The sequence below is a fragment of the Hyalella azteca genome, unplaced genomic scaffold, assembly GCF_000764305.2.
Source record: "Hyalella azteca isolate HAZT.00-mixed unplaced genomic scaffold, Hazt_2.0.2 contig7276, whole genome shotgun sequence".
In the NCBI taxonomy this organism is placed as follows: domain Eukaryota; kingdom Metazoa; phylum Arthropoda; class Malacostraca; order Amphipoda; family Hyalellidae; genus Hyalella; species Hyalella azteca.
Genome location: NW_025937404.1, coordinates 101,234 through 116,473, shown reverse-complemented (window position 1 = coordinate 116,473; position 15,240 = coordinate 101,234). Strand labels below are relative to the sequence as shown.

At 36.6% G+C, this 15,240-nt stretch overlaps 1 protein-coding gene across 1 annotated transcript; it reads right to left on the bottom strand.

Moving 5' to 3' along the window:
* Window positions 1-995: 995 nt before the first annotated feature.
* Window positions 996-13,520, bottom strand: LOC108678160. The gene is made up of 6 exons (XM_047881191.1): window positions 13,432-13,520; window positions 13,153-13,262; window positions 12,686-12,805; window positions 11,111-11,305; window positions 3,440-3,655; window positions 996-3,258 (listed from the first exon to the last, which is right to left on the bottom strand). Coding segments are annotated over exons 1-6 (831 nt in total). The 5' UTR covers window positions 13,433-13,520; the 3' UTR covers window positions 996-3,069.
* Between the last annotated feature and the right edge of the window lie 1,720 nt (window positions 13,521-15,240).

The following is a 15,240-nucleotide window of genomic DNA, read 5'->3' as shown; positions in this document are numbered from 1 at the left end:
GTGATGTTTCTCTACCTGAAATTGACTTCAAGATTTTAGCTTCCACTTCGATGCTTCTGAATTGAGTATTTTAGAATTAATGCATATTGTGAAACAGAAGCTTAATTAGTTCTTGTCCACTTAAAATACTTAATTTGTGCAGCTATAAATTTTAACTTCTGTGTGTTTTTTATATTTAGACTGCTAACTACTTATTGTATTCGCGTTCTAGAATTTTCAAACTGACGATGAAGCTGGACTCCGAAATGTTTTCTATAAAGATGTGATGAACTTGCGCGAATGTTTCTTTGCTATAAATTTCTAGTGAAACGGATGTGAATAAGGTGAGCGATACATGTTCGTCCAGGGGTAATTTCGCCCCAGTTTGGGAACCTCTGTATTAGAGGGCCAACATATATGGACATTTGCTGCCATCATATATTACCTGATTACATGGCTATCGGATGCTTTTGTTGATTAAGTTTGACTACGTTGAGCGAGATATACAAAAATTAGAAATAAAAATTGAATAACAATAAATCGGGTAAATCACTTCAATTAGAAAGAATATTCTCTACGGCAAGCTAAAATAATCTAGAGGCTGAACATATCGGCTCTTCCTCTAGTCTATGCCATGCCATCAGCACAACTATGATCCCATTTCCCGTTTGCCGGATGGGACGCAGAAGGGGTTAAAGTTTATATTCTCGAGTACCAGTGATTTTAAAGGCACTGAAAATGAAACCCTAAGTTTAGGTTAATGAAGACGTCAAGTAATTTCAGAAATATCTTTATTGAAAACGTTTTGGAGACCAGCTCGATCACGAGTTAAAACTTTTGAAGAATATAAGTAAAAATTAACTGAGAAACGCCAAATTTATACGAAGGTGATTAAGTGGCAAGTGCCGACAAAATGGAATGAGGAGGATACAAATCTATTAATTGACATTTTCAAGTCTAAAAGAACTGTAAGCTTTTCTAAGACAAGGTCTCCGTCAAATAATATACAGGGATTATAAATTTATTGTCTCCGATGCGGCAGAGGTAGAGCTTATAGGGTCATGAAATCGCTCTCCGACACAGTAACGTCGCACTGTTCAACTTCGGATTTAATAATTTTAGAATTCCTGAACGGAATTCTTGAACGGAAACCCCGTTTTAATAGCGCTTACAGTTCTTGTCTATACGAAATTGTAAAGTAGATAGATTTTACGTTCCCTATTATGTTTTTTCGGCACTCAGATTTTATTATGTTTCGCGCGAATTTGTTTTTTCTATATTAGTTGTACAGCATTCATGAAAGTTTTAAACCGCTGATGGAGCTGGTTTTTGACAAGTGTACCATGGTTATGTGGTGAATTTGCTTGGCGCTTTATTATCTTTTAAACTCTCAACAACATATATCAAGCAGACTTAAGATTCAAGGGCTCAAACGCAGAGGCATGTCAATATCGTTCATCTATTTGCAGAAGACGTTTTTAAATCATTAATGGTGTGCTTGAAGATGGATTGGCATTGGAAATGATATTGTTTTAAACAACTCTTCAACCTCAGGGGCAATGATTACAGGGCATAATAAAATGAAACACTTTTTTATAAGTCTGCTATATAACGTATGCAGGGTCCTTGTAATACAAGAAGTTTTCTTTGCATCCGCATTCGCTTTCAGTCGCACTACTAATGATTGAAAAGTGCTTCGATGGCCAAAAAATTGAGCGCTGACATTTCAGCTACTGACACGATTCTTTGTGTGCCAAAATGTAAGTGCTCGAAAGGATACACAGTATAGGTCCGTTTGGCATTCGCGCGAGTCTTGACCAAATCTCAGTATCAAGGGAAAGGCGATTCATATATGTGCTTCTCATTGGAGATATTGATTTAAAAGAAAACAGTCTTGCTGGAGATATCCACACAATGTAAGTAATTATAAAAAGATTCACTCATCAGAAATCGAAGGAAACACGGCCTGACGAGGCTTGTCAGCTCTCGTCTTACTGCATCCGCTTCAACATTGGTCCTACTGGCAACTAACTTGATATATTGCCATATTGACGGGATATCAAATGCCTTACACAAGCCCCTCATAAACAAATTGGTGTTCAAAATTAATCAAGATCAAAATAACAATACTCGCTCTTAGCAGTTTTTACGTCGAAGTGAAGATAAACGGACAGTACTCCGTCAATACACTGATTATATTTATGGGATATACCTGCAAAAAAACAGTAGCACCACAACGGGAAATCCAATGAAACACCGAACAATACAAAATCTTACAATAGCACGATCGAAATGCATTCGCAATGTAAATATATCTACCTTCCTAGTGTAGAATGAGAATTTTGGGCGTGGAATGTCATCATGAATCAGATGAAGTATGCACTACCTATATAACCCATAGAATTAATAGAGGCATTGGTGTGTAAAACTAAAGGCTATCTTTTGAACTGGTATGTTCAGAAGAGGCACTGAAGTAATTAAGTGCAACATTTATGTGTTCGAAACGGTTCTGCTTCATTTGACCGTGGCAGAGATTATTTTTCATCTTTTCTAAACAAATCTGAAGGATGTTAAGTGAAATTGCAAGTGTCTTTAATGAATCGACTATAGTATGAAATCGTTCCGATGAAGGATGTGAGCTATATCTCCGTCTTCGATGCGGTCTTGTTAATTCTGGCTCCATCTTGCTCCCATACGGTCGGAGCTCACCTTCACCTATATAGCTTATAACCTAATAATTAATTTTATTCACATCAAAACGGCATTTTGACGGTCTTGCTGGCAAATTATGAGCCTTAAGTCTAGAATTTTTTTTCCTTAATTGTAGTATCCTAGCCTTAACTAGAAAACCTAAATAGTCAATACTGCATCCACTACCAGGAAACGACAAAACTCATAAGGATCAACATTGCGGCCTTACCCAGGAAGCTAACACAACCAACGGCTCTTCATTTAGCAAACACTGAAGCCCCTAGCAATAGGCGGAAAGCGTAAGTGAACTTCATGATATAAGTGAAATAGAAGCGGAAAGCGTAAGTAAGTTTATGAAACTTCGCGCGTCAGCTCAGTTTTTGCATCACTCTGCACCGATTATTGCTTGGACTGACGGCTAGAAAGATACTCTTTTCGTGTTTTGAATGTATTTTTCACGAAGATGAAATCTAGAAAATCAGCTCTAAACTTGGTTACATTGTTGTAAGTCCAATAACCTTGTTGTTCCATGTAGCGCCGAAGATCATCTTTGGACCAAACGCCATGTTGGTGCTCCACGGAGAGTGTCTGTATGATACAAGTGAATGTTTCGCATGATGAAATGATAAAAATTGACTGCTCAAAATCACATATTTGGTAAGAGCCGACAATTATTAAAATAATGAACTTCACAACTCGCATAATAAAATACATAGGATATTACTAGCATAAAAGCAATAGCGAAGAATTGTTCGAAGCCAAAACCTACTTTTATGTGAACTTTGTCCCAGGGAATGGTCTTGAGAACCTCCAGCTCAAGGCCTTCGACGTCTAAGCTGAAGTAGTCGACGGTGGTTACGTTGAGAGCCAACAAGAGAGAGAAGAGGGGAAGGCACTGAACTTCGACCACATTTTTTGGTCGCGAGACCTTACCCTCCATATCTCTTCTTATCAGGCCCCCTGTTCCCTTCATCTGAAACATCACCTGGGGGAAGATGGGAGGTCTATGTTAATAAACTGTGTGCCTCTGTGTTGCCGAAAGCAGTTCTAGAGGATGACGGGCAACAATATGAGACCCAAGATCGAAATTTATTCTTCATGTCAACCAGCAAAAGCGGGGAGTTAACTGTGAATGACATGGTAGCAGCCCTGTTGGCACTGTACCAAATATTTTTTTAACGCCTTGTGGGGATGATGGTGACGACGGACCATGAACCGGCTCATCATTTTTGATGTATTGTAAGGGAAATTAACCCTTTTAAGAGTTTTGTTGCGGTTTAATTAATTTTCTGTTAGACGGTATAATGTTACTGGTAAAGTTGGCTTCCGTTTCACGAGTGCTGACGTAGCATCACCGTGCTGAAAGACGCGTTAGGATACCCATTCATTTTTTCGTGGAGACTTGGTCGGAGCGCACCTTCCCCTCGCTGTACTCTAGTGACTGTGTAGCGTCCCTAATAGGTGAGTTGCAGTAGAGATAGTGGATAGGCTAATTCTGAGTGTGTAATTCAGCCTTTGCCTTTGAACTTGCCCAATAAGTGTTAACAAATCCGCCAATTTGAATGTTTTTACTGGTAATTAATAGTGTTGCTGTTTAGCTGTGTAGCTAGACTAGTTCACAACCATTGTTTGGCAGGATCGATTTCTTGCCTGGCAAACAAGTGCGGCTCCTACGTAGGCCGACGACTGCGGAGCTTCTGGGGAAGTGTCCGCCACTTATTTTCAAGTCTCTACCGGGTCCGACACTTATCGTGTGTTCACTCACGGCTGATGCTGTACATCTGCTCGTTGTGCACTTCAGTACTGTTTGCCTCAAGCATGTTGTGTCTTCAGCATATAGCCTTCAGCATATTGTGTTCTTAGTTACGTGTATCATTAGTTGAGAGAGGATCCTCAGTTGTGCGTATCCTGAGTACCGTGTGCATTTTGGCCTGAGTTCTCCGTTCGTGTTATAACTTTTTTATTAGTTAGCTATTCCGTTTGTTACTATTGCTTTTGCTGTCATTGTTCAACAAATACTGGTTTATCCAACTTTCATTTCTCCTTTGTTGAGGTTAGACGGTAGTCGTGAGAGGAATAATCGAATCGAATTGGAGTCATATGGTTTGAATCCTTTGCATATTTATTATGTCTGATGGCTCATTATTTTCGAAAGTTTCGCTTTATTGGTGAATTTATCACTACCGCTTTTTAACATATATGCGTCTGAAAGTAAATTACTATTTAGCTTTCAGGCACTGACGGCGCATAGCAATGCGCCCTCAATTTTTTAATGAATTTTCACCAGTTACCAATGGACTTTTCAACCTTCTCTAAACTCGTGATTCAAAACTAACTTTATAGAGACGACTTATTTAATTCAAGTTTCAATATTTTCCCACACAGCTCTCAACAAGCACTAACATTTATTGCACTTTCGCTTTTTTATTATAAATTATTCTATTCTTTAAATAATGCTTCACTCTGTCTCAGCTGTCTTTTCATATTTCTACCTTCATTTCATGACAATTCTGAATCATGAATGCAAGCAAACTACACATTAACTCTGCACACCATAATCCTTAGGCCACGATTTTTATGTTGCTTTCCCTTTCTATTTCGATATGGATCACAAATGTGTCCAGTAGATACAGTAGATCAGTCATTATCACCGCCTGTGATGACACTTTGCTCCAACAATTATTGTCATTGGGTGAAGTTGCAAGTCTTAAAAGCCTTATGAAATTATGGCGGTTAATGAAGGGGAAAGTGGGGTACAGTGAGACATGCAACACAGTGGGAAATGTCAATTATTTAATATATTAACAGAATATTGAAAAACGGTATAAGGTAGTAATAGCTCACAAGTTAATGCATTGATTGACATAGCGGGGATACATGTTGCCCTGTCCTGCATTCCTGAATGAACAATATTTTGTTTTGAGGTAAGCCAAGTAAATATTTCTATTCGTGCATTAAATGTAAGAGAGTACCAATTTTTTCGAACTAAAGCTTGCATGTGTTTTTGTTTTATGATGCATTCAAAATTAATTGATCAAGATGAATAGCAACTTTGCTAAATAATGTTAATAAGGCGGCTTTAGATTTAGAAGATGGCACTTTGAGGTACCATTGGACAGTTTGGGGCACACTAGGACAGTGTTACGTCCCAGTATCTTCTTATTCTTCAAGCAAAAACCTTCCAAAATAAAAAGATTTGGCCGTTTGCTGCAATAAGTATTCGTTGAACTAGATGCCAGGCTTTCTTCGTCATCATCATCAGGGGAAGAATTCCATATTATACATAATTCATCTAATGCAATAGATGAAGAATTACTGCTATGAAAATGTTAAAAATCTTTAAAATCATTCCAGAGCGATCCAAAGCTCCGTAATATTAAATCCTTGTAGAATTCGATTCCATTCAAAACATATCGTTTAAGCTTATTAACAAAGGCAAAAGACGAAGATGATGAATATGAAACATCCTAATAGGATCATGGAGAAAAGTGGGTAGATTTTGTATATCCTGATGCAGCAGAATTTGTATCTTTTAATATGGGAAATATTAATGTCAGTCTTAGCGACCCTACTAATAGTTCATTTAATGATACTAGGTTAGGTCCATTTAATGATACTAGGTTAGGTCCATTGGACCATTAGTTAGGTACTAATGGTCCATTTAGGTTAGGTCATCAGGCTTTCTTGCAACTGATGCATTGATTATACTCACTGTGCGCAGACCGCGCACACTGTGCTACTGTACATGTCTCGTCGGGCTACTGTTCTCAAAACTAATCTATGGCCATGAGTATGGATTTAGATGGGGATAGGTATGGGTTTAGTAGGGCATGGGTATGAGTGTGGATATGGGCATGAATAGGTATGGTAAAAAAAGTGGGTATGTTTATGAGTGGGTACGGGCATGGATATGAGTGTGGGTATGAATAACTTGGTATGGCTATGGTATGGCTATGAGTGGGTACGGGTATGGGTATGAGTGAGTATGTGTATGAGTGGGTATGCCTACGGGTATGGGTAAAAGTGGGTATCGGTATGAGTATTCTAATAGCTGATATTGATGATTATCCTTAATTTTTGATGATATTGCTACGGATAAGAATCAGAATCCTGCTGATAGTTTTCACACCCCGTTTAAGACACAATAACTGTAGTTCAATTTACTTATCCCAAAATTATCTCATATTGCCAAGACAAACCAATAGAACGAATTCAAATTTATTTATTCTATTCGAGTTACCTTTCATCGATATGAAGAATATTCATAGTGATTACATTGCTTGCGATATTGCCTCTACGGGGTTTCAGGAATTGTGTAATGAAACGTATAAAGTACCATACAATTTTGCGTTGCGCAAAAAAGATGAGCACCCAGATTCTGGAAAGCTTTTTAAAAATTTAAATCAATTGTATATTCCAAAGAAATATCTTCCATCGTAGCTCTCGTTCTAGGTCAAGTTCTGAGTTTTTAGTTACGGCGGTGGTTTGAAAATATTGGGAGTGTTCAGTCAATCTGAGACTGTCTAAGTTTCGATTGGGGATGAATAATCAGATTTTTCTTCGGGGTGAATGGTCGTTAACCTTCTGAGTCGTTTATGCAAAGTCGTAACTGCAGTTACACTCCCTCCTACTTTGTTACTCATGTCAAATCATTAACACGATATTATTTAAAACGTTATTCAACAGAACAACAAGTTCCTAGAGTCAGAGATATTTTCTTGAGAAATGCACTCCCTAGGATGCCTATGTAACACAATGAGGAATCTATGTGTAGAAGAGGGATGGGAACTCATATTAGACATGGGTAACAAAAACAGTTTAAAATGTACATGAATAAAGGCAACCTTTTATGGCCAGCGTATAAAATACAAAAACTGGGTGATGTAATTTAAGAGCACTTAAGCAAGGAAGTATTTGCAAGATTTTAGTACGAAATATTTTATTCTATTCCGTTAGATTTTCACATGAAAGGGTATTAAAATAATTTTGTTCATTTTACTTATAAAATTGTAGGTGTTAATATCTATGCAATTACTTTAAATCTTTCATCAACTTGCAAAAATGGCGAAGAAGAATTAAAGTGTTCCATTGAATATTTCCTTTAGAGTCTATATAAAGTTCAATCTTTTCGAAGTGAACATTCCACCTTCAATTCAATTATCACAACTCTGAGAGCAGTCTAAAGATTTGAATTTTCTAATACGGATTTAGGTTTAAAATTTTCTACACTTATATAATGAATATAAAGTTTCAGAATCTAAGATCAACACAAGAAGCACTAATTCAAGAATTTGACGAGAAAATTAGCAGTTTACTATCAGCATCAGGTGATTAATTTTAAAATTCATTATTGCATATGAAGAAAAACTAATTAAACAATTTGATGAGAAAACACGTAGTCTACAGTTGGACGATAAAGCAAAAAATTCTGAATTACATATTGAAGAAAGTTTGAAATTAATCACTAGACCTGATGAGAAAATTGAGCACAGTTGGCGTTTGAAGGTTCAGTAAATGAAAAGCGTAAAACGGCATAATTAAGAATTAATAATCTGGAGTCACAAATTGACGAAAATTAAATTAAAAAGTTTACATACGATTTTATCGTTAACTAATGATGAGAAATTTAATAACGTAACGGGAGAAAAATCATGGAGTTACGAGTGGAGTCAGTTTCGATAAGCAAAAGTGGAAAAGTTAGTCAATGAAAGAAATGATATTATTGGGACATATCCCATGAACTTTCAGGTGATATTACAGCAAATTAGAATGAAAATAATCAACTTATATCAATGTTACAAAACAAAATTGATAGAAACGTACAACATAAAATAATAAACTAATTTCATAATGATCCTGCAGGTTTTCGAGGCCGAGAAATCCTGCAGGTTTTTTAAATTTTTGTTTATTAAAAAAACAGGCGTTAATATCTTTGGTACAATAATTAATATTACACCCATACCGCAGCTTAGAGGTCCAAAAAATTGTTGAATTGAAAAATCGGAGACTTGCAAATATCTCTTATCCTATTGCGGAAAAAGACGCTGCATGTAAAATTTATGAGCATGACAAAGTTGTGTTTGTCTGAGATGTTCAGGTAAAGGATGCTGAAATGACCAATAAAAAATAAAGGTGGTTAGAGAAGATGTTATGGTTCATGTCAACTCCATTGAGAGAGAAATGCCTTAAGTTAAATCACGAAGTAAAAATAATAAGGGGAAATTAAAAAACAAATGAAAAATTTTGTGTCTTTGGAAGAGAAAGTATCATCAATAGAGAAAATTCAGTTTGAGTCAAAGCCATTTGGAGCGTCATATGAAAATGAGCTAACAGAAGTATTACTGGTTCAAGATCTATCCATAGAACGACTAAGAAAAATTAAATTAATGAGGACTGAACGATTAAATTAATGAGGACTGAACCATAGCGATTTTCAGCAAAACATGAAACTAAGATCAAAAATTAATTTTATTGTATTTGCAATTCTGGTGTTATAAAAATGAGAGCTAGTGTATTGAATGAAATAGTTGATAAACCAAAGATTGACAATTCACTACAGGTAATATATTTACGCTTCGGTTTAGAAAAATAATTCCATCTGGTCAAGCATTATAAACCAAGTAAAGTCCATTATAAACCAAATAAAGTCCATATTTAAATTTATTGAGTGATTTATAATGGAAGCAATTTAAATTTAATTTATTGTTGTTCATTCTCGCGCTTTTGTCATTCGAGGCAGCGTATGAATATAAAATTTGAATAATAAAATTTCTTATGAAATGGAAGACTGTACAATATTGTTAAGGAACGTCATGCAATAATTTCTTTCTTAATAGTAAGGTTACATGAATTTTCATTACGGTTACGGGCTCTTCCGTCACCTCCGGTAGACTCGCTATGTCATTACCGTGCAATCCACCATAGAGGTTAGTACTTGGATTGTTAATCGTGTGTTAATCTTCTGTGTTAATTAATATAGTGGTGGTTTTTATTGGTGATCTTGAATGTAATTATTTATATTAGTGTATTAATTATGTGAGCTATATTCATTCCTTAATGTCAGATTAATACAAGTTCTTAATTTCTATTTATTCGATCGTTTTCAGCGAGTCTTCGATGCTTGATGCCCAACCTATGACACGAGCTGATAAAATTTATTGATCGTTCGTTTATTATTTTAGTTCTTGATTAGCATATTTATTCATCCTTTATTTACAATCATTGGTCAAATGTATTAGGCTGAAAGCTTGATTAGCTATTTAATAAATTGACCCCTATAATATAAATTATGATATTCGACATCTCATCACCAAAATAATTCAATTGAATGATAAAGTGAATATTTTAGAACAAAACATTGAAGGGTATTTCGTAAATAAAACATCAAGAAATGACAAAGTACCTTATAGCTTTAATGTTGAGCAATGTGGTTGAGGTTCTGGATAGCATTTTAAAATTTAAGTCAATTATATTTTCCAAGGAAGTCTTCCAACGTTTTGAAAGGGGCAATTGTAATGCTCGCTCGAGGGTTAAACTGGCGGACATCAACCCGGTTTTCCCAAACTGTGCCGATAAACTCGCTTTCATTACTACTACCACATCAGCGAGTTAACTGGCCTTAAGGGGAGCGTCTACCCTAAAATTTATCACGGCTATTTACAGACAAATCACTTTGAAATTTAGTACACATATGTAAAACAGAAATCTAAGACTTTTTTGTTCGTGTAAATTTTTCGAAAAAAAAGAAAGAAAACGTGAAATTCTTAGAGAACGGCCAAAAAAGAGGGTACCGTAGAAATCCTACTCCTCCTAGGGTTTTAGAGCTACGAAATCGAAACACATATCATTCGATGCGTAAAGACCATATCTATAATTAATCGTGAAAGTTTTTTGAAATTCTCATTTTTGTGGGTGTGGCGGCATTTTTTGTAAATTTTTCGTAAATTTTTCGATTTTCCCCCCCACACCCCCCCTTTTGGCGGAATAAAATCCAAACTATAACGAAATTGGAAAAACGTTTACGATGAATTGTAGATCTTTCTTTTGCAAATCGAACGGTATATGTCTCATTGTTGTAGCTTCAAAACTCTAGGAGGAGATAGGTTTTCCGTGACAATAAGTCAAGTAGACACTATATATAAAGAGCTCACCAGCTAATTAGTTCCTATCTAATTACTTAAAGAACTCCCCCACCCGCCCCCCTTTCATGAAATGTCGTGAAATCATAAATCAACGTAGAGAGATGGCAGTGGTACCGTTGGATAGGGCAGAATGTAAGATTTAAAATTAGTATGAAAACCGAAGAAGTAAAAATTTTCAATTTTAGGGTAGACGCTCCCCTTAAAAATACTGAAAACAATGGGTAACAATTATAAATTTTATAATTGAACCATTTTATGCGTCAAACATCGGAGTGTTGGGATAAAATATTATAACTTACGGAATGAGGAAATGGTTTAATGCTGAGGCAAGCGCCTACAGTCCATGCCTTTCTGTTCATTCGTAGAAGCGCCTTGTAGTTATTTGGGTCGCCTTCAACCAGGAGGCCTCGCCAGCCCAAAGTTCTCTCAAAGTTGAGCGTGTTGGAGAAAGTTTCGCCGTCATACGCCCCACACTCGATGAAGAATCCATTCCGCTATGAAAAAATTAAAGCGTCATTTGCACACATAATTGAGAATGGCTGAAAATATTTAAATATGACGATTAGTTACGCAAAATATATTTCAAAGAATAACAGCGTCATATCTGATGAAAGCATAAACAACAGTTATTCTCAGCGCAGAATATACGAATGCACAAGTCGCCCCAAGTTATTTTCTACATTAACGAACAGCTAATTCTCTGAATCACTATCGTGCGATTTCTTAATAACCCTAAATAAATTTAGAGGCGAGTGCGACTCTGCACTGTGTCGCCTAGGACTCAAGAAGCACTTAAATCAGGCGCACTATGTCCGCGTTGGCTCAGGGTTTGAATGATAGCCTATGGGCAGTTTGTTAGCTTGGTATGACTCGGCTCGGCCAACTTGTATCATATTCTCAAGCGACTATAAAGTCATAAAGGAGATTCCGACCATTAACTGATTTCGATCGGGTGGCCAAGCAGACCCTGAATAACTTCGCACCGAGTGTAGTGACTGTTCGGCCGAAGTTTAGGCGGTCCCTGAATTTTGTTAGGGAAACAACGTTGAACATTTAAACGAGAGAAATATTGAAACTCAATGTAAGAATAATTTTATGACCTTATGGTCATATTGCTTGCAGTCACGTAACTTTTCCAATTAATTAGCGGGTTGGCCAGCATAGTTTGAGACTGATAATTAATCAATGCCTGCAATTTTAGAATCACGAAAGTCTTATTCCAACCTAAATTTAAAGTGGAACTTCATTTTCTCATTTAAAGAAAATGTGTTTCTCTTTATTTTAAATGAAATGAAACATACAATAAACAGTATCACATTTCTGTTTTCTAATCTAAAACTCCTACCGCCAATTTTCAATATATCACGGTTCCATCACTAAAAATAAGTTTAACGAAAAGTATCCTGGAAACGCGTCCGAAGAGCGTTAAATAAATAAATTAAATGAATAAATTTTCAGCGCTTGGCTTCAAAGACTCACAATCTTTGGCACACTTACATATATAAGATAAGCTATAATTTCACAGTCATGTAATGAAGGAATCTACAGTTTTGATTATTTTTTCATTCAAGTGCTAAAGGTTAAAAAATACCTGGTTGCTTGTAATCACACTGAACATATCTAAAAATGCTCGCCCTGAAAGACCTAAATTTTCAATAAGTAACTTGTGTTTCAACCATTACTCTGGAGTTTCTACGAAACCGGCTACATTTTGTGTCAGTTGGTAATAAGAGTGCATGTTATCTGCTACCGTTAAGCATACAAAACAGACTTAAATATACGTATGAACTACACGGAAGTACAGGGAATGTGAACATTGGTGCCACTATCACATATACGTGGTCAGGAATGTAACCATGGCTTTGATTACTCACAATCGGTCCAAGGAGCTTTAGGATTTCTGTTGGCTGATTGAACTGGGAGGGGTCGTCTTTATTATTTTTCATTTTGTATGGTTTGGTCGATGCTGGGTTCAGGTACTGTGTTCGTATTACCTGAATTAAAGAGTGCTAATTTGTACAACCATTAAATTAAAATCTAAGTGAGGTACGCCAGATTCCTTGTATGGGACTATGTGTTGTTGTTCATGCAAATCTCAACTAGATTATTAAGACTTTAATGATATGCAATTATTAAATATAATACTCTGAAAAAATTCCAAGTAATATATTTAAAAAAAAAAATTTTTATTTTGCTCAGGAGTTATTTCGTGCCGCCTATAATGTTCAACGAGTATAATCACAAACTTAGTCATTTATGTGCTTTCACCATGAATTTTACACGTAGAAATGAGCTTAGTGAGTTAGAATTGAAGGCAGATTTATTGATTGCAAATTTCAACCTCAATGAGCTTGGGATCGTCTTGTCTGAGACTGGCGCTCCCTTTCATCACTTCAGCGAAGTCGAAGGCAACGAAATTGCCCCCCAAAGAACATTGGCCATCAGACACCACTGTTGTCAGAAAACAAACAAAAAATTATCATTAATCTACAAGTTATGCACCGATTTTCAATGCGCCTCGTAATTTATGCTAACAACCTGAAAATAAATTGGAATCTCACTTTCAATGTGCCTCGTAATTTATGATCACAAAATGAAAATAAAATAAAATCTTACTTACTGTCGTCAATAGCAGACTTCAATATCACGCCGAAGATGACAGACGCAATGCAGAGCAGGCAGGACCCAAATGATGATTTGTAGCGCGGGGGCTAGCTCTGACGGAAGTAAATGAAAATCTCATGAAGCATCTCATGTTAAAATGACATTTTAGAGCTCAAGGAAGAAGCTCTGGACGATTGTGCCAATCTACGCGACCTTGAAGATTGTTTATGTCATGTATTCATGAATCTCCTTTTGACAAGATCTTTTCAAAACTGTCGCCCGTTTGAAATAGCTACTGGAATTATTTCTGGTCCGCAGGCTGTTAGGCATATCCAGTCTAAATGGGCTTCATAACATTGTCTTGTCTGTTAATAAACGCATTTACACTCGTAGTATCAACGATATTATTAGGGAGGCTGTTCCACATGTTGATGACTCGATGCGAGATGAAATGTTGTCTCATTGATGAGTGGTACCGCAGTTTATTTAGTTTGTAACTATATGGCCCCTGGTGTTGGTTCTTTTTCTCAAATTGTGGAAATTCTTCTGGACCTTGCATTAGCCATGAATGAGTATATACTATTATACTTCAATGAGGTCGCCACGCAGACATCGATGGAAATGCAGCAAGTTTTACTCCGATTAAAGTTAAATTCGACTAAAACGTTTATCTTCTTATTAAAGCTTCTCAGGGGCCTCTTCAGTTTTCTCGTAAACTTCATAGTTTGCATTTTACGAGAACTGGTGGTCGATATTTCAACTAGCCAGTCATATAATTATTGTTCGAAAGGCCTTTCTTTGGTTGATTTCGAGGTTACTCGCGATCGCGTTCATCCCTGCCGTTTCTAATTTAACTGAAAAATTAACAACTACTTGCAAAAAATCTATACATTTGTTAAAGGTGTTATGAAGTGGAGCATTTTTCAATATTTGTCTCAGAGAGGAAATGTGATCTTATTTTCAAATATACAGGTGAATAAGCAGTGCGGAGTGTTAATTTTTAATTTGAGTCACAATTCCACGAAGAAGATATTTTTCAATCGAATGTCGTCCACTTAAAGAGATAATGTCCACAGATTGAATGTCCACTTTCATTGACAAAAGATTATATGTGTGGCTACCTTCGAAGATTATATGTGGCTACTTTGAAGCAACGTCCATAAGCTGCCAGGCTCACATCACTGCAGAACACAGCTGTGGCAGGAGTAATTGCTTAGGATCCCGGCTGTATTTGCGGAGGATGTAAGGTGATGCTAGAGTTCATAGCCGGGCTGAATTTATTTTGATTAGGTTACGTTCTGGCATATGAGGAACTGCGGAGCTTCCAACCGTTACGATTAATGATGCCTATTCAGAGGATGCGACTTTACGAGCAACTTGTTCTCAATACAGTACATGTTGCCACGACAATCAAAAGTTTATCAAATCACATCATATCATAGTGCTGTCGGCATTGAAGAACAGGCCTGTTGTGGCCTGTCGCCGAATCTTCGTACTATTCGTGACACAGGAGATCTAAAATCAGGCCAATTGACCGGATCTTTTCAAAACTGACAATAGTTTGAAGTAGCTACTAGACTGCCACCAGGTTCGAGATGGTGCTAGGCATTTCAAGTCAGAACATATGTTTCTCCATAGCTTTATCTAGTCAGTTCTTGAACGCGTTCATACTCTCAGCGACAACGATGTAATTAAGCAGGGAGGCTGCTCCACATGTCGGTGACTCGAACCGAGATGTAGTGTTGTCGCGTGCATGAGTTGCAACGCAGTTTTTCTAGTTTATAGCCGCGACCCTGGTGTTGGTTCTTGTTTTAATAAATTTTAG

What these genes read in the sequence shown, in the direction of transcription:
- LOC108678160 (XM_047881191.1), bottom strand. An exon ending in ACGATCCCAAGCTCATTGAG is followed by an intron (nt 12,806 to 13,152) that starts GTTGAAATTTGC and finishes TCTTTAATTCAG; the next exon opens with GTAATACGAACACAGTACCT. An exon ending in TTAAACCATTTCCTCATTCC is followed by an intron (nt 3,656 to 11,110) that starts GTAAGTTATAAT and finishes ATCTTCCCCCAG; the next exon opens with GTGATGTTTCAGATGAAGGG.